The sequence below is a fragment of the Ostrea edulis genome, chromosome 6 (genome assembly GCF_947568905.1).
Source record: "Ostrea edulis chromosome 6, xbOstEdul1.1, whole genome shotgun sequence".
Lineage (NCBI taxonomy): Eukaryota > Metazoa > Mollusca > Bivalvia > Ostreida > Ostreidae > Ostrea > Ostrea edulis.
The window spans coordinates 61,268,909-61,294,918 of record NC_079169.1 but is presented as its reverse complement, the minus strand read 5'-3'; the positions used below and the strand labels follow the sequence as shown (position 1 = coordinate 61,294,918).

Genomic DNA, 26,010 nt, shown 5'->3' with positions numbered 1-26,010 from the left:
GGGTCCAATTGCAAACGAAGAGCCATCCGTTATATCAAAAGACATTACCACACAAAAGGAGGGTATATCAACAAGATGGTAGAGAAACTATATAGATCTAAAACCACTCCAGTACAGATTGATTGAATGTCGTTTAACGTCCCTCTTGAGAAAATTTCACTCATATGGAGACGTCACCACTGCTGGTGAAGGGCTGCAAAATTTAGGCTTATGCTCGGCGCTTACGGCCTTTGATCAGGGAGGGATCTTTATCGTGCCACACTTGCTGTGACACGGGACCTCGGTTTTTGCAGTCTCATCCAAAGGACCGCCCCATATACTCGTCTCTTACGACAAACAAGGGGGTAGTGATGACCTATCCTAACCACGGAACTCCAGTACGAAAGAACCAACCTGCACCTAATGATGTTATATAAAAGGAAGAACCAACCTGCACCTAATGATGTTATATAAAAGGAAGAACCAACCTGCACCTAATGATGTTATATAAAAGGAAGAACCAACCTGCACCTAATGATGTTATATAAAAGGAAGAACCAGCCTGTATCTAATGATGTTATATAAAAGGAAGAACCAGCCTGTATCTAATGATGTTATATAAAAGGAAGAACCAGCCTGTACCTAATGATGTTATATAAAAGGAAGAACCAGCGTGCACCTAATGATGTTATATAAAAGGAAGAACCAGCGTGCACCTAATGATGTTATATAAAAGGAAGAACCAGCGTGCACCTAATGATGTTATATAAAAGGAAGAACCAGCGTGCACCTAATGATGTTATATAAAAGGAAGAACCAGCGTGCACCTAATTATGTTATATACATGTATAAGGTGGAACCAGCGTGCACCTATTTATGTTATACACATGTATATAAGGTGGAAAGTTCTAGCTTGCACCTCATGATGTTATAGAGGGTTGTTAGTGTAGGGACTATCAACACAAAAGTTCTTATCTATAGCCAAACTGAGAAGGCAAATAAAACTCACACAATTTGAGGACTGTAAATATGAACATCCTCTCAAACAAAGTAAACAATAGCCAACTGTTTCTTATCATGCACTTAAAACTACCACATTTCATTAGTGTATTTACATGTTTGAATGAAATGTCATACATCTATACTTCTTGAAAACCACACTTGTAAGTTTTCCAACACAAATGAAAAGTATTCATGCTTTTTTTAGTAAGTTGGTTTTTAAAACTGCTTTTTCTGTTTCCAGTTTTAAATAAAAGATGTAATATTACAATCCCTGAATGGTTTTTTTTACCCGGAGCTTTGTGGCATGTTTGGTTGAAATTGGCCTAGTGATTCTTTGAATAGTTCACATGCAACAGACGATGGACGTCAGACAAATGTCGGTCAGAAAGCTTCTGCGCATGTGTATGGAATCCTATTGACGTCATGATGTTACGATGCTACAGAACCACCGCTAACGCGGCGATGATACGATGGAGGATATGGCAGCAATGGGATTCCGTAGGGGTGAACCAAAAAAGACATTCTTTGATTGAACACTGTCTTCGGGGACCTGATTGATTGTATATTGTTTAACGTCCCTCTCGAGAATTTTACACTCATATGGAGACGTCACCAATTCCAGTGAAGGGCTTCTTTAGGCCTATGCTCGGCGCTTAGGGAAGAATACAAGGACACTGATATTTGGATGGATATAGATTTTGATTGAATTTACAAGTGTTTCAAAATCTAGAGAAAACACGGTTTTTATAGATTTAGATTTTATTCCAAACGATTAAACACATATCGTTGTGTGCATGTCTGACTGACTTATACAAAACGATGAAATTGTTACTAGCAAATATTTGACATTCATCAATATGAATTTATGATATGTAATTTTTTCTTCTTCAAAATTTACATTTGCATGCTTTGTTTATATACGAGTATAATATGTATATAACATTTTTACAGAATAGTCATAATTCAAATACTCTAAGACAATTCTAGCATCGTTTAACAATACAAAGCATCCTAGAACTACTAATGTTAGATAAAGCATGATATTGTTTTCATTGTACACGCTCCATAATAATCTTATGATCGAAATGATGCAACATGATTAATCAAAACATATTGTATTGTATGTTACAATGATATTGTAAGCCTAATGTTTCCAATACAAAATTTCAATCATTGTTCAAAGTTCACTGTTCAATGAGATTACAATGCACCACATTTTCATAATAATCACAGTGGCGGATTTAAGCGGGCGCACCCACCCACCCACCTTAAAATAATTCTAATTTAAGGTCAATCGTGGTCTCTTGTTTAGAAAAACGCAAACGATAAAAGAAGCAATAATTTCTTCCACTCTTAGAGAAATAAATGACAAAATCTTTTTATTTATTGAATTACTTTTATTGGGAGAACCTACATTTTTTTGCAAAAAACCCTTAAAATGTGCGTCATTTTATTAATTTCACCATATTAAAAATGACAAAAAATTGTAAAAATGACTATACAGAGGAAGCATATTTCAAGCCTTATAAAATCTTAAAATTCGGGAGCTTCGACCCCTAGACCCCCACCAGGACTTCGCCCTGGACCCAATGAGGGCCTCAAGGCGATCCTTAGACCCCCTGCTTCATAAAGTTGCACCACCCTAACCACAGTAAATAAATCCGCCCCTGAATTATATGTAACAAATGATATAATAAGGTATTACAGATTATTGTTGTTATACAGTAAGTGGGAAAAAATATTAAGGAAATGTTGACTTTGGTTTAAAAAATGAAGTAGTTGAAGCAAATTGATTTCGGTCAATGCATACAACAACACAATTATATCGAACGCATAAAATAAATCAATTTATTTAGCACCGGAAGTATGAGTGCGCAAAATATACATAAATGCAAATTATCACCGGGTAAAGTGAACTTGTACATATAAATATATCACATTATTCCAAAAATATGGGTTGTAAAAGCTTTTTTGTAATTTTAAGTGTCATTGTCTGAAACGTAGATAATTTTATTTGTATTATCAATATTATCAACAAGTTAAAAAAAGAATACATTTGCTAAACTCCAATTTGATGAACTACTACAACCGCTTCAACCACGTCTTGTTCGTTGAGGGAATGAAAATATCCCAACTGTCTTAACTCGTTCGTGTTCACGGTTTATTTCCGGTTTTCCATCAGATTTTCTGTAGATTTCTTTTCTCCTTCAACATGTTTAGTCTGGTCTGCATGTTCGTCCCCCTTTACGTCATCAAGCAACTGCTTCTCACTCTGTTCGTCAGCTGGGGCTTCGGAAGGAGTGGCAATTTCTTCTATGCTTTCACTCTCAGAATGAACAGGTGTTTTGTCATTTTCGTCAACTGATTCTGATGCACTTTGCCCTTTGTCAGATAGGGCTTTAATGGTTCCGTTGCTGTGTTCAGTATCCTCGGTTCCAAGAAATTCTCCCGTGAAATTCCCCAAATTAGGCTCCGTTATCATATCTTCTGCATGTACAAAGGGGGACTCAACATGCTCGTCATTTTGGAACATACTTTTAGCAGTGGTATAGGACATTTTGGGCATCTGCAACGGTTCGAGGCCTCTGAATCTGTCGGTGTCTTTCCACTTGATCGTGAGATTATATGTCACTACGGCGTAAGAATCTGGACAACATTGATATTTCTTCAGACTTCTCTGAACGGACGAATCTACTATTACAATCCTAGAACTTTCTTCGTACTCGGACAAGTCTAATTTACCATGAGTGTTGTTCAAGTCCATCTTTTTAATGTTGTGTGACCAGGAACCAAATGTCCATATGCAGTAGAACACATCCATATGTGGTTTGCATTGTGACGTCAGACGTGTGGGAGGTATGTACGCCACTTGTCCGGTGTGATATACTACCAAAGGAAGGTTATCGTAAATGAGTCCAGAGTTACCGCCAGCGCTAAAATTAGACAAAGATTCGAAAATGCATTTTATTTAAATTATGGCAATCAAAATTTAACTCTGATTCTCGTTCTTTCTTTTTGTTTTAATTTTTTTTTTTTTTTTGGTCAAAAATAAGTAAAAAGATTTTCTTTACATGAATATTAAAAGTAATAGATTAAGGAATTTTACCATATTTATACAATGTACGTCCTTACTTGTTGAAGTTAACGATGTCGGGTTTCCACAATCTTTTGGGATCAAGATTGATCGACTCCAAATCATCATAATACGACTTATCCCAGACAAGCCTAGGATCCATCCACGTGATCACCTGCCACGTGTCAATCACTAGTAAATCGTCTTTCTGCGGAATACAAAAAGTATACTTTAAATTACCGTGAGGCCTCGCATTCACCTGAAAATGTGTTCAACAGAAATGTTAAGTAGCAGTGTATGCAATTACGAATCACAGAAAATAAGTGATTCGTTTATTTTTTGTTCTGTACGTTGATTACCGTCTTCCTTGGAAGACGGTACTATACAGAGTTGAGTGTTTTACAGTCTTCGGACTTTGCACTTCCTCTCTTTTTTCATTGGTAGAAAGTGCATGAAGTGACAATTTTCAATTATTTCATTGGTTGAAATGCTCTTCAAGGCAAGGGAGATAATTTTCTGGTGTTCTAATTTTCGTACGACTTAACAATTTTTCAAGATTTTCAATCTTAAAAAAATCGACAAAACGAACAAAAGAAAAATGCAATTCATGAAATTGACACATTACTTTTTTAAAGCAACTAATACAAAGCATTTCTATGGTTACTTCATTTACAGCAATGTTTTCATTTTTGCATACAAACAGAAAAACTCGCCGTTTTTTGTTTTGATTGCTTGTGTTTTGGGATCATTTTAATTGACAATCAGTGATTCCAATGCAACCATTTTTGTTTGTATTATCAGTGGCATTTGAGAACTTTGCTAATCTTAAGAAGGAATAGGATAGTAACATTTCATTACATATTATGTTGCTTAAAATTACCCCTGTCTGTATCAGGTAAACTTAAAGTTTTTGTTTTTTTCAACACATCTGTTCTAAAACTATCCTATTCCTTCAGAATATTTTTTTCCTTACAATTGCTCAAATTTGAATAACAATTATTAATCTTTTCCATCAAACTCTATGTATTTTATGATATAATTTTTGGCAAAACTATTACAATATTCTCAGGTCTTTATCCTGGTTAATTTCTAAAGCAGTTGTACTGTACAATATGCAAGAATAATTTTTATGCAAATTTGAGCAATTTAAATCTTTTTAGTTTGTTTTGTTTCATAACTTTGTTAAAAAATAAATATTTTGATATACACACTGAAAATCTCAGTTTCATTTGATATAGAGGCTTTAATCAGTGCTAATACAGGGAACAGTGATTTTGATTTCCAGTACATATACCCTTCATAAATACAAACTTTTACAATGGGAGTCAGGACACAGCTTTGTAGGCATGATGTCCGTGAGATTAATTATTTTAGCTCAATTCAATAATGAAGACAAGGGACATAATTCAACTTCGCTCTATAGAGTTGCTGCTAAAGACGGCAAGCTTTTTAAAAAAGCTTTACTTGTTGTATTTACATCCATCAAATAAATTGTGACATTTCCCAGAATTCCCGTTTGCATCTTTGAGCATGCACGCATGCCTAGTTTTATACCTTCTGATTAACAAATAGACCAAGGGCCAGTAACACATTACCTCCCCCCTCAAGGGATTTTTCTACACTATGATTTTTTGAAAGTGTGTATAAAATAAAGGTAAATGAAGGTTGTTTGATAAATTTATGTTGGGGCGTTTTCAAGATATGACCATTTGAATTTATTTAAAAAATTGACAAATTCAACATGGCTCTTACGGTGTTCCATACTGCATCAAAGACGACACATTGTAAACACAACAACGGGTATAAAAAATAGAAGACAGCGTATTATGGAAAGTGGTACATATTTTTAAATGTCTACAAATTCATGTCTTACGAAATTATACAGTGTATACTACATTCCCAAAATAACATGTACCTATTTAAAACATGTTCAATACTAAATAAACAGTATGAAAAACGGTTCATTCCTAGATACTATAATCCATAGACCCTATCTTTATATGATATATATGCCATCTTGAGTTATCAAATATAATAACTTTCAACATAAAAATCGTTGTCAACATTTCCAAGTCTTACATGATATATCTAATGTATGGAAGACCATAAATGTATATAATCAATAAAAAGGAAGCACATGGATTACTTTTGAGTATACAATGCAAAAATGGGGGAAACCCTGATAAATAATGGCTCGACTATTGAGAATATGACATATTACAAACAATAAACTAATTTATGAATAATTTAGATTTATGAATTATATTAATCTACGATTGTAAAATAGATAAATATATTGTCATATAGGGTTATTGAACTTATATTGGTGAATATTGGCACGAGTTGGCTATAAAAATGCACGAGCTTGCGAGTGCATTTTGACAGCCAACGAGTGCCAATATTCACCTATATAAGTTCAATAACCCTTTTATTATATAGCTAAAGTATTTAGTTGTTAAATTATATCCCTTTTCACTCAAACTACTCCAAAATAGACGAGAATTCATCAATATTGGCATCTAAGGTGAAGGTGTGCAATAACAGCATGCATTTCTTAACTGTTCAATATTTAACCCGTCATTAATGCATGAAGCAAACTGATTTTGTAAATGGAGACATCATAATTTATGTACAGTAAAACATTTTGCTTAAGTAAATATCAAATACCGGCTCTGTCAGATTCGGAGGACCGTCATCTGCCATTTTGGCTTGTTTACGTCGTTACGGTAACGTCAATATTGAACGCTCATACTCGGAATGTTTCGGGCGCATACAATTTACGCAATGCAAAGTTGGAGTTCAATAAATTCTCAGGATATTGAACGCTAACATTCTCTAGATTTTACGCAGATTTTATAATAGACTATTTATTAGCTATATAATAATACGTAATATTGAACACCTTTTCAATTTTCAGCTTACTTATAAAGATGTCACATAAGACAGAGTCCCAAGAATAATAAAGGCATATATTGTTTACTAGCTTCAAATGGTGCCTTACATGGTTTCTATCGCTGGTGTTATAATAATTTACAAATATTAGTTACTAGAAGTAAAACTTGAGCATTGACGAAGTTGCGCCGAGTCAAGTGAACTGTAATTAAGACTTAGAGACGTTCACTCAACCTGTGCTCACTATCGACACTTTTCCCCACCCATAAATGTTTGTTCTGTAACAAAGGAACTCAAGTACAAGGATGTTAAGTGTGTGACAAAAACAGTAGAAGCTATTTAAAAAACTCTTCATAGAATAAAAGTGACTATTAACACAATAAATTAGTTGGTTGATTGTATATTGTTTAATGTACCGCTCGAGAATTTTTCACTCATATGGAAGCGTCACCATTGCCGATGAAGGGCTGCAAAATTTAAGCTTATGCTCGGCGCTTACGGCCATTGAGCAGGGAGGGATCTTTATCATGTCACACCTGCTGTGAAACGAGACCTCGGTTTTTGCGATCTCGTCCAAAGGACCGCCCCATTTAGTCGCCTATTACGATAAGCAAAGGGGTACTGAGGACCTATTCTAACCTGGATTCCCATGGGAAAATGGTTTTCTTGTCCCATTATTCGCCTCTTACGACAAGCAAAAGGTACCGAGGACCTATCCCTTCTAACCCAAATACCCACGGGACAACTATAAGTAAAGTTCAGTATATTGATTTGGTTGCTAAGGGGGGAATATTTTATCCAACCTGTAGAAAAACGTACATTAAGTTCGATGATCTAAACAAGTCAGAACCTAAAATTGATATAATTCTTGAGCAACATGGAAAGGCATTTGACTTTATCTGAATATATGGAGATATATATCGTGTAGAATTATGTGGTTGAGAGTATGAAAATGCTCAGAGAGAGAGATACTTGTCATTTATCCCGATTCATATAACAGTGATTACAAAACTTGAAACCTAAATCAAAAACACAAAGAAAATTTGGTAGCAAAATTGAATTTCGGAAAACTCCAATGGCGAACTTATATAATCTGCATGTGTTGCTACTGAATTGAGTATGCATTTGCGTTAGCCCTTTCAAGTAAAAGAATCTGCTATGATAATCAAAAGGCAAATTTCTGACTGCCACAAAATTTCCATGCAATAACTTACCTTGGCCACCTCTCCATCATCTCTGAATACATGTGTATATAATATCTCATTGCATGTCTCTCTCAAGTCGTATCAGACAACCCATCTTATTTTCAATGGCAAAAAGGTTTGCCAAATCGTACTCTCAGGACATATGTGTCTCAGCTATGGACGGCAAATTGATATTACTTAAGCACCTCACGTTTAAAATGACTATGCACCATCTGCCGAGAAGTACTAAGTTAATTACACTATCAAACATGTTATGTCACTATATTGATTGATTGATTGTATCTTGTTTAACGTCCCTCTCGAGAATTTTTCACTCATATGGAGACGTCACCAAGACCGGTGAAGGGCTTCAAATTTAGGCCTTTACTCGGCGCTTACGGCCATTGAGCAGTGAGGGTTCTTTGGCGTGCCACACCTACTGCGACACGGGACATCCGTTTTTAAGGTAATCTCCGAGGACTCGTGACATTCACACCTGATGCCGAGCGTTTGGCGATGGAACTGTCACTACCTGTTTTAACGACTTAGGTTTGTAATTGCGGCCGGTTGTAGAAGTTACTCACAGACTCAAGAGTTTGAAACTACTATTTGCAATGCGATTACAAATTCTGCATTAATATTGCATGCAAGAATATCTCTTACAAATAACTCAGTAATTCATATACCTCGCCTTAATGTCAAACAACTTGATATATAAACAAGGGGTTAAGTGTTTTAATGCAAAATACATTTTTGCAAATGTCCATATTGTGTTTGTAAGATTCTCGAAGTTTTTCCATTTTTAAACAATACTTTAATTACAAATTTCATGAGTTTGCCCCAAAACTTGAAAAGGCCCCCTTGCATTAATGTCAAACAATCTTATTCACAATTAAAGGGTTACATACTTTCAAAAACTAATTGTTTTCAAAAGTTCATGTTATTTATATATGATCTGAAGAACTTTTCCATTTTTCGGCGATTTTTAAAGAAGAAAAAAATCATGTTTTAGCCCCAGAAGTCGTAAACGTCCCCGATTATTTATGTCAAACATCTTGTCAATCAAAGGATTACATAAGTTCACATAATACTTGTTTGTAAATGTCAATGACACCTGTATCGGATGTGAAGAGTTTTTTCCAGTTTTCGGCTATTATTTGTACAAATTTTTGGTTTTCGCTCCCAAACTCGAAAAGGTCTCAATGTTCACAATCTGATTTATAGTTATAAAGGGTTACAGACTTTCAGAAAATAATTGTTCTCAAATGTCCATGTCATCTACATAGGACCTGAAGGAGTTTTCTATTTTTCGTCGATTTTTAAAGAAAAAATCATGTTTTAGCCCCAAAACTCGTAAATTCCCTCACATATTTACGTCAAACAACTTTATATATAAACAAAGGGTTACATTCGTTCACAAAATACTTGTTTGCAAATGTCAATGACATTTATATCAGATCTGAAGAGTTTTTCCAGTTTTAGGCCCCAAAACTCGTAAACGCCCCCACATAGAAATGTCAAACAAATTGATTTATAATCTAGGGACTATGTACTTTTAAAAGATACTTGTTTGCAAAAATCCCTAGGGGGGGGGGGGGTCCCCCATTACCTTACTAGCCCATGGTCTAAAACCTTTTGATTAAGAAACGAGATCTTCATTGATTAATTCAACTTAGTCCGCACTAAATCAGGGACTAAATCTGAAAATCGGACTAAGGTGCGTTTCGCGATAAGGTGGATATTTTAACTAATGGTCTAGACTAAATATTGACTTAAATCTACATCTGCAGATGGCTAGGTATAAACTATTAGTCTTTATTGAAGTTCATTTCCTGTTTTCGTGCAGCTTCCTTACTTTTTACCCACAATTTTACGCCCTTCCCTTTTTTTCGCAGCATCAACGTTCCTGGTCCCACAGAAGACTGCACATGCTTAGTACTAAGGGATTTAAACATACACCGCTTTGTGAAACGCAATTTAGGTCCGTGTAAATATTGTTGTAACTTTGTTATTCGGACTAATGTAGGGTAAAATCTACGCCTTTTTGAGAAACAGGCCCCTAAGTCCCACAAGTGCGTCTCACGATATTGTGTGACGTTCTGATTAGACCACTCCTTTTTTCGCCCCTTCGCATTGAGGGCAAAGATGCTAAGGAGCAAACGTGCAGGGGCGACGAAGCAAAAGTGGAAAGTTGCGAGGGTGAAGAAACGAAAACGTGAAGGCAACGGAGTGATACCAGTCACGCCGGGTGTTCGGATACAAAGAACTGGAACAAAAATTTGAATTGCCGTTTTAAGATAAGTACATGACATTCACTCTCTGCGATCGTATATATGCGATGTTCACAACAGAAATGAATTGAACAATAATCTTTGCTATAATTGTGCTTTGTTCTAACCAAATTTTGAGTGTTGTAAGTGGATTCTTACAAACTGTAGTTCTCCGAATACCCGGTGTGCTAGTACTGCTCCTGTGCCTCTTTCCACAATTGACCCTTTGCCTTCGCTTCTTCACAATCGGTCCAGTTGCGGTAGCTCGATCAATGGTAGAGCATTTGCTTCATAACCGGGAGGTCGTAAGTTCGAGGCCCGCTTGTGCCATGGCCTCGTCAAATCTAAAACGTTATATAATATAAGTAGTGATTGATCCTTCGCTAAACGCTCGACTTTTAGAAGTGAGAATCACGGGTCTTTCGAATATGACCTTAAACACGAAGGTCCCGTATCGCAACAGGCGTTGGCATGTTAAAGAACTCTCACTGCTACGGCCCCGAGGGCTAAGCATACATGTAGGTATATTTTTGTGGTACTTCACCTACAGCTGGTGACGTTTCAATTTGAGTGAAAAATTATCGACGGGACATAAAACAATCAATCAATCGGAAGTTGTCGATACGCGTGCGTGAAATCAGACAAAGTAGAGTCAGGTGATGCCGATACAGATGTGGTGGATGTTTCACTACAACTGTAGACAGTTAATTGTATTTAAAAACGAATCCCCAAATCTCAGTATCGACAGTGGCTATATGTGAGAGGGTGTACTGGTCGCCCAAATTGAGCAACTGGATTCCCTCTTAGTAACCCCGCTTCCTCCCACGTCAATGACCCTTTCGCGCTATTATCCGAGCGGACGGGGAGCATTCACTTAAGTTGTAGATCCTGTTTCTTAATCTTCGTACATGAAATTTATTTTTATTATCATAGTTTAAAGGTTTGTAAAAGGAAAATTTGTTTGTGGTCGCATAATTCAGTGCATTCCCTATATGTGCATTATGTTTCGTGGGTTATTGAGTTTTTTACAAAAAAGATATCGATCACTGTACATTAAGCGTACCATCATTGTACTTCGGTGGAACCTACCAGACTTATCACTCTGTTTACGGTCAGTTGGTGAGACACCTTCACCACTGGGTTTTGGACCGTAGCAGGTCTGGCCTCCTTGTTGTATTCATAATTCAGCAGATCCTCCATGACGCTGGCTTCTGGAACATCGAATGCTTCTGCAAAATCAAATGGAATGGAGAATTATCTCAATCTAATTTTGATAATTTAATTTTGTTCTCACCACATCAAATGCGTCCTGGTTTCCTCAGGGAGGCGATAGTTCATACAAGTGCATCCTAACCGTTCTAGCTATGAATGCAGTATACGGCTCCCCGTGTTGACATTGTTTTGTCATAATATCCACTTATAAATTTGTACTGGGAAATGTTTTATTTTCGTGAGCCCTAGTGAAATTGAAAATGAAGAATTATTGCGCTAAAAAAAAGAATATGCAGATATAATCTAATAGTTTGCATAGAAAAACTAATCAAGACTCAGCCATGTCCATGTTGTAATAAAAAAGATTCCATTCAGTGAGTGATCTGTTATCTTAGACAAAATAGCACTGTTCGAAATGTTTTAGAGGGGAAATTAATTTGTTGTGAAAATTGTACAGCCGATATTCTGTATGTTGGTTATCTTTCTAAACGTAATTCTCAATATATTTCTTCGCTAAACGCTACATACCAAGACCCTCTGCATCATAAACTCGATGTCTTTAAGGAGTTTATATATATATTCATATTGTTTACATACAATCTTAATGTTGCAATGTGAAGGATACATAGCCACCGAATTTTAATCTTGCCAAAATACAACGTAGAACGTTTTGTTGTCTATGTATAATTGGTAATTTTAAAACTTAAGATCACGTCCGTTCGAGTTGTTTTCAAAAGATGGTAAATATGTGTTATAAACTGTCATATCATACAGACTTTTAACGCATTACGAGAACACTATCTTGATAATGGTTTCATTTCAAAGACAGACTTTCAACATCATAAAAAGCAATTTTGATAAAATAAAAATCATAGAAACATTTGACTTACCATTTGCACAGATGATTAGAGCAAACACACAAAGAGTACAGGTAATCTGATTGGAATTTTTCATTCTGAGTCTAACGATATTATTTTCAAATGTTGAACTTCTCTTGAAAAATGTTCCCAAAAGATAACGGAATGTCAAAAGCAGCGAATAGTTCTACATTTATTCTGATTAGCAGGTGGTTTTAATATGAACGGATTGGTGTCGGCGGTAGAGGGCGCTTCTCGTGGTATCATAACTCACCTGATAGCTTCGCAGATGGTGATGTGGCATGATGTCAGAACGAGGTCATTGGGTTAATTTTTTTATATTCCAACCAAAACAAACTTGCGTCATATTTTATCAGAACACTGCTCTGTCGGATTCAGTATCGATGTTGCATGCCATTATATAGGGTTCACAAAGTAAATTATTTGCAATCATGAGAATTGGGGCTTCTTTAATTTAATTTGTGCGTAGGTCTTGGAGGGCAAATTCACATGGTTCGAGAACTCTTGGTGGAACACAAAACGTTTATAGATGTGTCGATCTATAAATATTATATTGTGAAAACAAAAAGATTCACAAATGCATTGAGAATGCCGTTTGATTTTCATTAAATACCAATATTCCACATTCCTATAGTGACATACATGAATTTATGTACTGTGTACAAATATTTACTTAATCTGTCATGCAGTGTAAAGAAAATTAGTTCTGAAGCTGACTAACGTTACATAACACATTACATTTACAACATTATACTTTGAAATGTGTTGTATTTCATTTGACTACAACTCACACAATGACACCTAAATGACACGCTGAACAATAAGGTTGACGTTACAATACCCTTCTAACCAATATTCCTTTGAAGAAGGCATGCGTATTTATGCCATACATGTAGCTGTTCTAGATTGTTCAGCGATTTGCACGAATAGTTAGAACTATTGCAATGACACTCTAAAAAGGTATTTTCTTCTAATAAGGATTACATGTTTTAAGTACAATGTACATGTATATAATGTCCCACTGTATTCCTAATTTACAAAGTTCTTTCACAGTTTGAACACTTTAAAAGTGTATCAATTTCCAATCACTAAGATTTATTGATAATTATCTTGAAATAAGGTATAATGTGTGAAAAGTGAAGGCAAACTTTAAAGTTCATACCTTCTATTTTCAATACACAGACATCTTCAATTGAATTATTGCGCGCCAAATTTCATTAATTTGTAGATGTTCTTAATCCTTTTGTACATATTCGTAATTGCTTAGATGAGCTCAGTAATTCATTATTCAATATACGGATATAGCGACTTGTTGATATCAATAATTCAATTGTTGATCTCTCAAAATTGCATACGTTAAAACAGAAATTACTACATGTAGTTCTATGTCATTAAAGAGCTCCGCACTTGATATTTGCATTAATGACAATTTTTTGGAAGTGTGTTTTGATTTCTACATTGAATTCGGAAATTAAAATGAAAAACTGGGGTTGCAATGTGCTGTTACTGATCTACAGTGTTCCAAACATGACCTTTTAGCACTTAAAATTGATTTAAGATTTATTTATTAAACTTGATTTGTCTGTTGGTGTCAACACAAATCAATCATTAGATAAAATAGATACATAATCATGCTTTCTAACGATACAGATAAAAAAGTTTAATACTAGCAATGGATATATGGAATGACATTTTTGCACTTGATATACGAAAAAAATCATGATATCAAATTTGAGAGTTTAAAAGGACATATTAGGAGTAATGTCAATTTCTTAAAAAAAAAAAAAAAAAAAAAAAATCACAAATTTCAAAATCTTGTCTAAAACATTTAACAGTTGTACTCAAAAGCTCAGCAGCTAACTTCCTTAATTTAGTTGTAGAGGTCAACACTCGTGCTCAATGATTGCCTTAATCATGTTACTGGCGTCTTTCTACATGTATCAATGCATGCTACGATTGGATTGTTGATCTCCTAAATCGTATGAAAGAAATATCTGTAATCATTTGAAGGGAAATTCAATACTGCACAAATAAATTGACTTGATATTAATCGATTATTTGATTATATATTCCTAACAGTTTGGTTTTCCATAAATGAAAGACAAAGAAAAGTGCATAAATGGAGGACTGAGAAAATTTTCTCATGAGACAGAACAATAAACGAATAAGCAATCTACGCATGATACACATGTGCCTCCTATGACAACAACACTACTTACGATGCCTGTTCTCAAACAGACGCAGCTCGCCTGTTGTACCCTTGTAGTTCCTTCTGAATTGGACATTTCTATATAATCAGTCCTAGCAAACCCTGATCGGAACGACTTAGGACGTTATAACATGCCAAACACTAGATGCAGATATGTAAATGTAGCTCTCAGGAAAAATACTGGGACAGACCTGCAATCCCATTTTTCCTTATAGAACTACAGATCTGCTGGTCTGTCCCAATTTCCCCCAGAGAGCTACAGATCTGCTAGTTTTTCACAATATTTCTCCAGAGAGCTACATATCTGTTGGTCTGTCCCAATATTTCCCCCCAGAGAGCTACAGATCTACTGGTCTGTCCCAATATTTTCCCAGAGAGCTACAGATCTACTGGTCTGTCCCAATATTTCCCCAGAGAGCTTCAGATCTGCAGCCATAACCATAAACACCAGCAACGGTAATGTACATGTATATAACAACAAATAGATAAACAAAATAGAGGCTATTGCAACACGTCTTTCCTATGAAACGGATTCCGGGTGGATAAAAGCTTAGACGTATCTATTTCGCGGAATCCACCAAAAGGTCTTCAAAATTTTGAACCATTTAACGTTTTATAGTTGTAAGATAATATAAGGCGGAATGGACCTTTTAGGGAATATATCTTGCCTTATATCCATAACCTATTAAATTACATGAAAACATGCTTTGGTAAAGCTTAACATACAAGAAGTATACCAGCGTGAGGCGGTGCCGTTCAAACCCTCATGTATTTTCAAAATTGACATTTGTTTCATATATTCACATTCTTCTTTCATTTCTAACGGAGTTCCCAGCCCTTGAAAATTAAATAGTTCTTTATTCATACTCGTATTGCTTACAACTGCAGCATGTTCATAAAGGAATGCCTATCGATACCATTTGTAAAAATATCAAAAGACAAGAGGCCCACAGGCCTTATCGGTCACCTGATTACTAGTGAAAAGTATCATTACTCTCAAGGGCTATGAAATCTAGAAAAAAATTCCTGTTCTGAATATCTAACCTAAATTCTAATGTTCAGTAACAGTATACAACAAGATGTGTTCTTAAAACTTCAGTGCCCCCCAATAATGCATACACTGATGAAAGGCTTTACATAATATAATATGTGTATTAACATTAAAAGATGTAACTAATTTAGATCCATCCTAGAGTCAAAACCCTGAGTTGTGAAATTCACCATTTTTTGTTATCCGGTAAGGTGTGACTGCTGTTTTAGAAACATATACAATTAAAAGTGAAGATAACGAACAGTGATCAATCTCATAACTCCTATAAGCAATACAAAATAGATAGTTTGGCAAACACAGGTGGGATCAGGTGCGTAGGAGGAAAAAGCAATTCCTGTCGACTTGCCACACCTGCCGTAAGCCCTATATCTTGATCAGGTAAACGGAGTTATCCGTAGTCAAAATTAGTGTGCTAAAAACTGCCTCACAATCGGCATGAAACACGTCAGACAGCATTTCACCCAATGACAGGTTGTATTGGCAAACTAGATCGTTATAACGACCATAGACTTTACGAAATGCTGACTCGAAACGAGACTGTTGAAACCCCTGTACCACCAACTTGTTTGTCAGTAGCTTGCCTCGATTTAAAAACTGACTATACGCAGAACAATCTCTTGCGTATCGAATCAGTTGAGATATAAACACCATATGCAGGTGATAATGGAATATTGCTACATGTACAAGGAAAGTTGACGATGGAGAAGCTGAACTCATCCAGTTTGTCATAAAGTTGAGTTGTTAGTTTGCCGTCAATATCTACTTTCAATAAAATATCTAAGTATGAAGCAGAAATGGATGACTTTGTGGTGTCCTTTATTTCGAGCCCACAGGGATATATCGAATCGACATATGAAAGTTATTACTGTTAATAGATAGAACGTCGTCGATATATCTAAATATCGAATTGAAGGTCACAGCAAGAGATTTTTTCTCACGTGGAAGTTTTTGAATAAATTCTGCTCCATATGAATATATAAACAGGTCAGCTAACAATGGAGCACAATTCGTGCCCATGGGTATTCCAACAGACTGTTGGAAGACCTGATCAGCAAAGACCACGAAGATATTGTCAATGAGGAACTCTAGTATATTTTTTATTTCAACTTCAGAGTACTTGTGCGTGGAATCAGAGTGGTGTTCAATAAAGTTTTTTTTTTTTGGATGACTGATCACTAGATATGAATATTTCCATTTTCCATTTTTGTTGAAGAAGCAACTGTCTATGATATCAAAAAGTCTAGTCTTTAATTCATCGTGTGGAACGGTCGTGTAAAGTGTTGAAAAGTAATAGGTTTTGATGTTGTTGATTAGAGAAAAGTTTTGCGATTTCAAGTTTACGAAAAGATCTTTAGAATTTTTTATAATCCACATTTGATTTATACCACTTCTGGCATATGTAGTCGCACAGTACGTTTGATGTTTCTCCTTCACAGCTGTTTAAGGAGCAAAGATAGGGGCTTGGTAGAGCACTTACTGTGTCCAGCAACGTATTTTTGTTTGTAAGTTCTTTTATGTAGTTTAGGAATCCAGGGGCGCGTTTTACTAAAGAACTTACGACTTACGACCAACTTTACGTAATGGAATTTCCCAATTTATTGTAAAATCATTCTCTCCAAATGCAAAATATTTTTTTTTAGAAATGTTGAAACTTAAGCCTCAGAAAAGTTTTTACTTTATTCATTTAAAGTAATTACTGTGTAATACAATTTAAGACTCGCGACTTTGTCGTAAGTTGTTTTGTAAAACGGGTCCCTGTATACCTACGGTAACTCATCTTCATTCGACTCATTGACTGGGATATTAAATATATCTAAAACTGAAGCATGGTTTTAAAGAATTTCATCTTTTGAAAGGGCAGTTGGAGTATATCTTCTTGTATTTATCTGAACTTTCAACAGTTTCAGAACTTAAAGGTTGAGAAAGCGTTGTAGTGGTTTGAAACGTAGCTCTGCAGTGTACATATGCACGTCCTTAGGTATTCCTTCATGTCGTACTGGATCTGCATCCGATGATGTTGTTTGGATCGAATATTGTAATGCACAAAGCTTATTAACAGAATTGTATTTTGACACCCCCCCCCCCCCATATAATCATATACATATATGTACTATAGTAATTGGGATTTAAAATAACTATTTTGTCTTCAATTTCAAATACTAAGTAAATAGTTTATAGATTTCGAAATTCGATCCAAACATTTTTTATTTCAAATTACTACGGTGATTCATAATTACAAATTATTTATTTTTCAAACATTGAAAAATTTCTAGCTTACGCTAAATGTTGTACATGTATTTCTATTGGTGCATTGTCTTTCTGTAATGGGAAAGAACTGCAACCAAGAAGGCCAGGTACACTTGGAGCCGTTGAATTCAATTGTGATCTCCACCAGGTGCTCTAACACTGAACTGTACGTGGACTGGTCGGGTAGTTGAACCGCCATGATTGGTACATCCAGTCTAATTTGTTCATAACTCAAAGAGAGCAGACTCTTCCCCATGCATGTATTGTCAGTCCTGGGATATATCACAACATTAAATGTAACCGACTCTTCTCCACGCAGGCATTGTCAGCCCTGGGATATAGATCACAACATAAAATGTAACGACTCTTCCTCATGCAGGCATTGTCAGCCCTGGGATATAGATCACAACATAAAATGTAACGACTCTTCCTCATGCAGGCATTGTCAGCCCTGGGATATAGATCACAACATAAAATGTAACGACTCTTCCTCATGCAGGCATTGTCAGCCCTGGGATATAGATCACAACATAAAATGTAACGACTCTTCCTCATGCAGGCATTGTCAGCCCTGGGATATAGATCACAACATAAAATGTAACGACTCTTCCTCATGCAGGCATTGTCAGCCCTGGGATATAGATCACAACATAAAATGTAACGACTCTTCCTCATGCAGGCATTGTCAGCCCTGGGATATAGATCACAACATAAAATGTAACGACTCTTCCTCATGCAGGCATTGTCAGCCCTGGGATATAGATCACAACATAAAATGTAACGACTCTTCCTCATGCAGGCATTGTCAGCCCTGGGATATAGATCACAACATAAAATGTAACGACTCTTCCTCATGCAGGCATTGTCAGCCCTGGGATATAGATCACAACATAAAATGTAACGACTCTTCCTCATGCAGGCATTGTCAGCCCTGGGATATAGATCACAACATAAAATGTAACGACTCTTCCTCATGCAGGCATTGTCAGCCCTGGGATATAGATCACAACATAAAATGTAACGACTCTTCCTCATGCAGGCATTGTCAGCCCTGGGATATAGATCACAACATAAAATGTAACGACTCTTCCTCATGCAGGCATTGTCAGCCCTGGGATATAGATCACAACATAAAATGTAACGACTCTTCCTCATGCAGGCATTGTCAGCCCTGGGATATAGATCACAACATAAAATGTAACGACTCTTCCTCATGCAGGCATTGTCAGCCCTGGGATATAGATCACAACATAAAATGTAACGACTCTTCCTCATGCAGGCATTGTCAGCCCTGGGATATAGATCACAACATAAAATGTAACGACTCTTCCTCATGCAGGCATTGTCAGCCCTGGGATATAGATCACAACATAAAATGTAACGACTCTTCCTCATGCAGGCATTGTCAGCCCTGGGATATAGATCACAACATAAAATGTAACGACTCTTCCTCATGCAGGCATTGTCAGCCCTGGGATATAGATCACAACATTAACTGTAACGGGAAATGAGAAAACACGACTGACAATACCGAGTTTCGAACAAGAGACCTGTGGATCTCCAGGCGGGTGCTTCACCAAGTACCACCTGAGCTACTAGTATCCTGTCACCGCCGATCAAGCTGGTCTGACCGTTCTACGTTTTCGTGATCAGAACTGGTTTCAAATCAATTTAGTCATACAATATAATTAGATGTTTTAGATTTCCTATTGTCAGCGAATCGAAAAGTTTAATCTTAGTTAGACTGACCATATTGATATCTTGAAACGGATCAACTTTGATTGGAAATAATAAGATAACATATCATTCAAAATATAAGATATGCCTTTTTGAAAGATGTAGTTTAGTGAAGATTGCACAAACCATGGCTACTGTATTCGCAAGGAAGGCCATAATACATATACATGAAAAATTCTAACACGACTTTCATTCTAAAAGAAGGGCGGTAATTTGATAAAATGGTACTTAAGAAACTCATTTAACATTGATAAAGTTCATCTTAACCATGGTTTAAATGACTAATTCACAGCTTCTGTTCAAAGATGCCCGCACTTTCATAGTTGCATTACGCAGACATGAAATTTGACCTCAGGTATTTGTGAAAAAGTCCTAAAAACTCCATGTCATGAGCGGTTGCTATTTTTAGAACATTGAAAAATCATGTCTTCTCTAGCCATTTAGCGGATTGAGCAATTTTTTCTGTAATGTTCCGACCGTTTGCAACCTTCATATCATGTTTAATAAACCAAAGAAAATATATTTTATTATTCATATTTTCTCTATTTTTCTAAATATGCATAACAGTGTGACCGTTGGACCGAAAGAAGCATGAAATGGTCATTGATAAATTAGAAATAGAAATATATCCTCTCACTTGAATATACATTGTATATATTACATTTGAAACTTGAAAACCCTCAGAACATTCAAATATTAAAAATGTGTTGCGTTGGTTTTCATATAAACTGGAAAAGGGTCCACCGAGGCTTGAGGGGACGCTGAAGCATGTGATGTTACAGTTTGAGATTGCCTGTTCATGTGTTTCGGTTCATTTGCATACAAAATATATTATACATCTTGCAACACAACTTTAAGCATTTGATACGCCTTATCAATATCGCGCTGTCAACGTAACCAGTGCATTGTGACGTAATATCAACTATAACAAACACATATACCCGTATATAAATATGAACGAAAGTATGAGAAAACATTGTTTTCTTATCAAAAATGGTTGTGGTAATTTCCAAACAATTTATTGAACCTACGGTTTTTTCGATGATATACCGCAACCATATATTTTTAGATGATTCAATACACAAGAGCATGTTCTGTGTATGATCAGTTTTTAAAACAAGGAAGGCTACTGACAAACAAGTTGATGTTAAAGAGGTTTCAACAATCTCATTTAAAGTCTGCATTTCGCAAATTTCATGGATGTTATAATGATCTAGTTTGCCACTACAACCTATCAATGAGTTAAATGCTGTCTGACGAGCCCATACCGATTGTTAGGCCGTTCCTGGCACAATGGTTTTGACTATGGATTACTCCGTTTGCCTGATCAAGATATAGGGCTCATGGTGGGTGTGACCGGTCGACAGGGGAGACTACCCCTCAAAGGCACCTAATCCCACCTTTGGTATATGCAGGGGTCCGTGTTTGCCCAACTTTCTATTTTGGAATCCTGAAAGGAATTATTGCAATTGTAATTAAAACACTTATATAGCGCCCTATGAACATTAATTCTCTAAAGTGCTTTACAAATGTGAGAGAATTTAAGATAATATAAAATCGATGTGCATATACATGTGAATAAAATATTCGTAGTGTCAGAATTAAAATTAAATTATTATTATTAATATATAGCGCCTAATGTAATGATATAATTACCTAATAACATATAAAACAATTTAAAACAACCCTTAGGAAGAATTTTAAAATACTTAGTACATAGAAAGGACATAAGTATGATAACAAACCACAGTTCAAATAGCAACTGAATGTTTTTTTATGTTATGAGATTGATTAGTGTTCGTATCTTCACCTTTCTTATATTTAATTTCACAGCCAGATAAAAGAAAAAGGACAATTTTTAAAAATTCATTCTTGACTACTTTAACTCTCTGATATCTTCAGTTATTAGTTAATTAGCATAATGTATGTAGTGCGCGCGCCTTCTTCGCATGGTTGGAAAGAAAACAATGGCGTGGATTAATTCTGAAATTGAATTTACTATCAGACTAAATTAATTATCCTAGACCACTTGTAAAAATTTAAAGGGTAGTTAGGTATGCAGATTCAAGAAATGGCTCGAAAAAATAGCATGTGGAATGTATGCGATAATAAGATAGTCACGTGGTCAACACCGACTTAGCTGGTTTTGGAAAAGACGTCAGTGTTTTTTAAATAACACCCTGTATAATTAAACTATTTTCATTTATATCTCTACAACCGTAGTTTTTTTATCCACTGATGATTCGGGTTAGAATAGGTCCTCAGTACACCCCTTGCTTATCGTTTACACAAGAGGCGACTAAATGGGGCGGTCCTTTAAAATCAAATCGCAAAAACCGAGGCTCCGTGTCACAGCAGGTGTGGCACGATAAAGATCCCTTCGTGCTCAAAGGCCGTAAGCTCCGAGCATAGGCCTAAATTTTGCAGCCCCTTCACCGGCAATGGTGACGTCTCCAGATGAGTGAAAGATTGTCGAGCAGGACGTTAAACAATATACCACCAACCAGCGGAAAACACACGGTGGCTGTAAACTTTAAGACATACCGCAGAATCCGAGGTCCCGTGTCACAGCAGGTGTGGCACGATAAAAATGTTGAGTGGGGCATCAAACCATATACAACCAACCAACTCCGTAACCCGTTGATGAAAGATACGCAAGGATATGATAGGCCAATGTGTCTACCGTAGTTGTACTGAAATGTCAATCTATGCTCGAGAATAGTTCACTCATATGGAGACGTCACCACTGACCTTCACCTTTAACGTTGATATAAAAACTTGTATTACTTTAGAACGGGACCAATCTAATTCAAATTAGATCCTATGATCCGCTCATCTACTATACACCCTATGTGTAGCGATAGTAGATGAGCGGATCATCGAATCTAATTTTGATTAGATTGGAACGGGACCGACAGACACCCAAAATCTTCAGAATTGGTAAAAGGATGATGCTGTGACCTACAAACTGATATACTGGTTAGCATAGATCCCCAGTACCCCTTGCTTGTTGTAAGAGGCGACTAAATGGGGAGGTCCTTCGGATGAGACCGCTAAAACCGAGGTCCCGTGTCGATCCCTCGATCCCTGCTCAATTTAAGCCGTAAGCGCCGAGGATAGGCCTATATTTAAATTTGGCAACCCTTCACTGGCAATGGTGACGTCTCCATATATAAAAAGTGAAAAATTCTCTAGAGGGACGTTAAATAATGTACAAACAATATAGGCGGACCCAGAAATTTCTGAAAGGGGGAGGGGGTCTAGCACTTGCTCTTTTAGGTACTTTTAACAACGATTAATATTTGCATCAAATGGAAATTTAAGACAAGCAAATGCTAGCCAGTTGAGGATCAAGCTAGAAAGGCTTATTATTCAATTAAATCTAAAATACCTTTTTCAAATGATCTTTCTGTCCAAGTATGGCTTAAAATGTATCAGGCTCTCATATTACCTATTGTGACATATTCAACTGAAATCTGGGTTACTGGTTTTAAGATTGACATAAATAGCCAATCAAAGTTGCCTTTTGAGAAAGTACAAAATACTATTTTGAAAGACATAGCCTACTAGGTGTTCATAATCTTAAAGCTTCTAATGGTGCAGTACTTTCGGAATTAGGTCTAATGTTTTAAAAATATTACTGTAGGTTAAAAAAATATGTAATTTGCATTCCAAAATGATAACCCATTGTTAATTGATACTTTTAAAGAGGGTGAAAAATTATCTCATATAAAAACTAGTCCAAGCATGACTAAATCACTTCAGTATATTATAAAGATGATTGGACTTTCCTCTTTAGAGATTTCCCATGAATCATTTGGCAACAAATTAAGAAACTATTATGAAAATAAAATATGTAATCAATTTGATAACATAAAACAAAAAATTGTGGAAAATTTGTATTTTATAGCCAAGTATACAGTTATAATTTTAAATTGCAAGAATATTTGAAATTTACATTACCAAAAGCTTACAGATCTCTACTCACTGCACATCCCCTCAATATTGAGGTTGAGATCGAGATACTGTACACCTCCAATTCCACGATCTAATAGATTTTGCAAATTCTGCTTGAATGAAGTTGAGGATGAGAAACACTTATTATTATTTTGTACAAAATACGATCACGTACTTAAGGAATAAATATTCAGAACATTTTCATTTGAATGGAAATTCCATAAAAAGCCTCATGAACCCTGAAAATTATACATTCACAAAACATTTTTGTCAATATTTGAATGAGTGTTTTAATCTAAGGTACAAATGTACATTGAATTGAGAAATCAGGACAATTGTGGTTAATCTGAAAATGTGTATTATGTTTTATATATATACTGATATTAGCTGCAGAACTGTAGATCTCTGAAAATATATTTCGACGGAACAGAAGTTCCGTCAAAATATTTTTCAGAGAGCTACAGTTCTTCAGCTATACTGATATATGATGTTAATTTATGGTGTAGCCTACACCTCATATTTGGTAATCGTCAATAAAGCATTTGAATTTGAATATATCAACAAACTTTCATAGTCACATTTGATCAAAAAATGAATTTCATCACCTAAGGAGTCGGAGTATTTATTTAGATTAGTGTACCAGGTTTCAGTGTATTTATCACAGAGTAGTTTCTTTACAATTTTCTTTAATTTATTTATTGACTAGGGCCTATAATCTCTGAGGTCATAACTTATTTACAGAAACAAGACTTTAAAAGTGTCTGTGATTTTTTTAAAATTCTAAATCGTGTCCGACTCACTCACACACCAAAAATATGACCCCCCCCCCAAAAAAAAAACAAAAAAAAAACAACAACAAAAACAAACAAACCCCAAAAATAAAAAAATAAAAAATAAAAAATTTAAAAAACAACCAAACAAACAAAAAACAAACAAACAAAAAAGATAGGCCATGATTTTGGATGAAATGTGTTAAGGGAAGTATATTTCTGAATTTCACATACAACATCATATGAACATATATATGCGTGACTGCATGAACAGACAAGTTATTTTTACAATCTAGTAATTAAAATTAGATCCCATGATACGCTCATCTACAGTAAGTAAGTAATTCTATTTATTATAGTGGCATGTGTACATATATTCATACATCCAATTTCATCACAATATACAAATCAATAAACACCCGGCCCGTCGGGCCTATATGCCACTTTAAACGTTGATATAATAATATATAATGCAAATAATTGCGCATAATAACATTTTCTATAATTATATATACATACATGTGTATACATGTATAATAAGTATTTTATGTATAAATAGCTCAGTTGTTGATTTTTCCAAATGTAATAGATTGTCTAAGAGAAAAGGAGGAGTACAAGTATTTTGCTAATTGTCTTGGGTAGTTTGTTATTAACATTCGAAGAACCTCTACATCTGACATCGACATTTGATCAAATCCCGTGTTTTCAAACAAAGTTGTTCTGAGTTTAGAATACAATGGACAATAGAGTAAAAAATGAATTTCGTCTTCCACACAATTTAATGAACACAATGAGCATATTCTTTCAACAGCAGGTTCCCAATAATATCTTCCCGTCTCTATTTTTAAAGGTAAAATACCACATCTAAACTGCGACATAATTGACCTAAAGTATTTTGGCATATCCAATGTTACATAATTTTCTCGACCAAAGGTTGATTTTATAGACAACCGTACATTAAATACTTCATTTTTCCAGATATTTGAGTAATAGTAATGCATATTTGTTTGAAGAACATTCATGTCTATTAACAATTTTGAGTCAAAATAACTTTCCAGTTCCAAATTTTGCAAAATTTCTTTCAGAGCACTACACCAGTTGTTTCTACATATATCATAATCCATTTCAAACACTTTTCTAGTAATGCGTTCACTGTCAAATAACAATACTCTATTCCAAAATCTTATCATATTAATCCATCGACGATATTGACTGGGTATCCACCCCGTATCTCCATACATTGCCAATAAAGGCGCAAAACGATGTACTCCCAAAAAATATCTAATGGCTCGATTTTGAACATTATCTATTGACTGGAATTTTTTGAACCCCCAAACACTGGACGAATAGTCTAATATAGGTAAAACGCAAGAGTAAAATAATTTTTCGTAAGCAGTGAATCCAAATTCTTTATTATTGTGTATTGTAGAAATAATTTTTCCAAGTGCCCGTCCTCCAGCTTTAGCAAGATTTTCTGCATTTTTAGTAAAATTTCCAGTGTAAGTAAATATGATTCCAAGATATTTATAGCTATCTACTATTTCTAATG

At 35.4% G+C, this 26,010-nt stretch overlaps 1 protein-coding gene across 1 annotated transcript; it reads right to left on the bottom strand.

Moving 5' to 3' along the window:
* Positions 1-1,722: 1,722 nt before the first annotated feature.
* LOC125648214 (acetylcholine receptor subunit alpha-type acr-16-like) lies at positions 1,723-12,745 on the bottom strand. Its single transcript, XM_048875174.2, has 4 exons — positions 12,503-12,745; positions 11,490-11,629; positions 4,114-4,262; positions 1,723-3,914 (listed from the first exon to the last, which is right to left on the bottom strand). Exons 1-4 carry the CDS (start codon positions 12,564-12,566, stop codon positions 3,143-3,145), a joined length of 1,125 nt encoding a protein of 374 aa, XP_048731131.2. The 5' UTR covers positions 12,567-12,745; the 3' UTR covers positions 1,723-3,142.
* Positions 12,746-26,010: the final 13,265 nt, after the last annotated feature.

What these genes read in the sequence shown, in the direction of transcription:
- LOC125648214 (XM_048875174.2), bottom strand. Translation starts at nt 12,566, where the DNA reads ATGAAAAATTCCAATCAGATTACCTGTACTCTTTGTGTGTTTGCTCTA. An exon ending in TCTAATCATCTGTGCAAATG is followed by an intron (nt 11,630 to 12,502) that starts GTAAGTCAAATG and finishes TTGATTTTGCAG; the next exon opens with AAGCATTCGATGTTCCAGAA. An exon ending in GACATCGTTAACTTCAACAA is followed by an intron (nt 3,915 to 4,113) that starts GTAAGGACGTAC and finishes GTCTAATTTTAG; the next exon opens with CGCTGGCGGTAACTCTGGAC.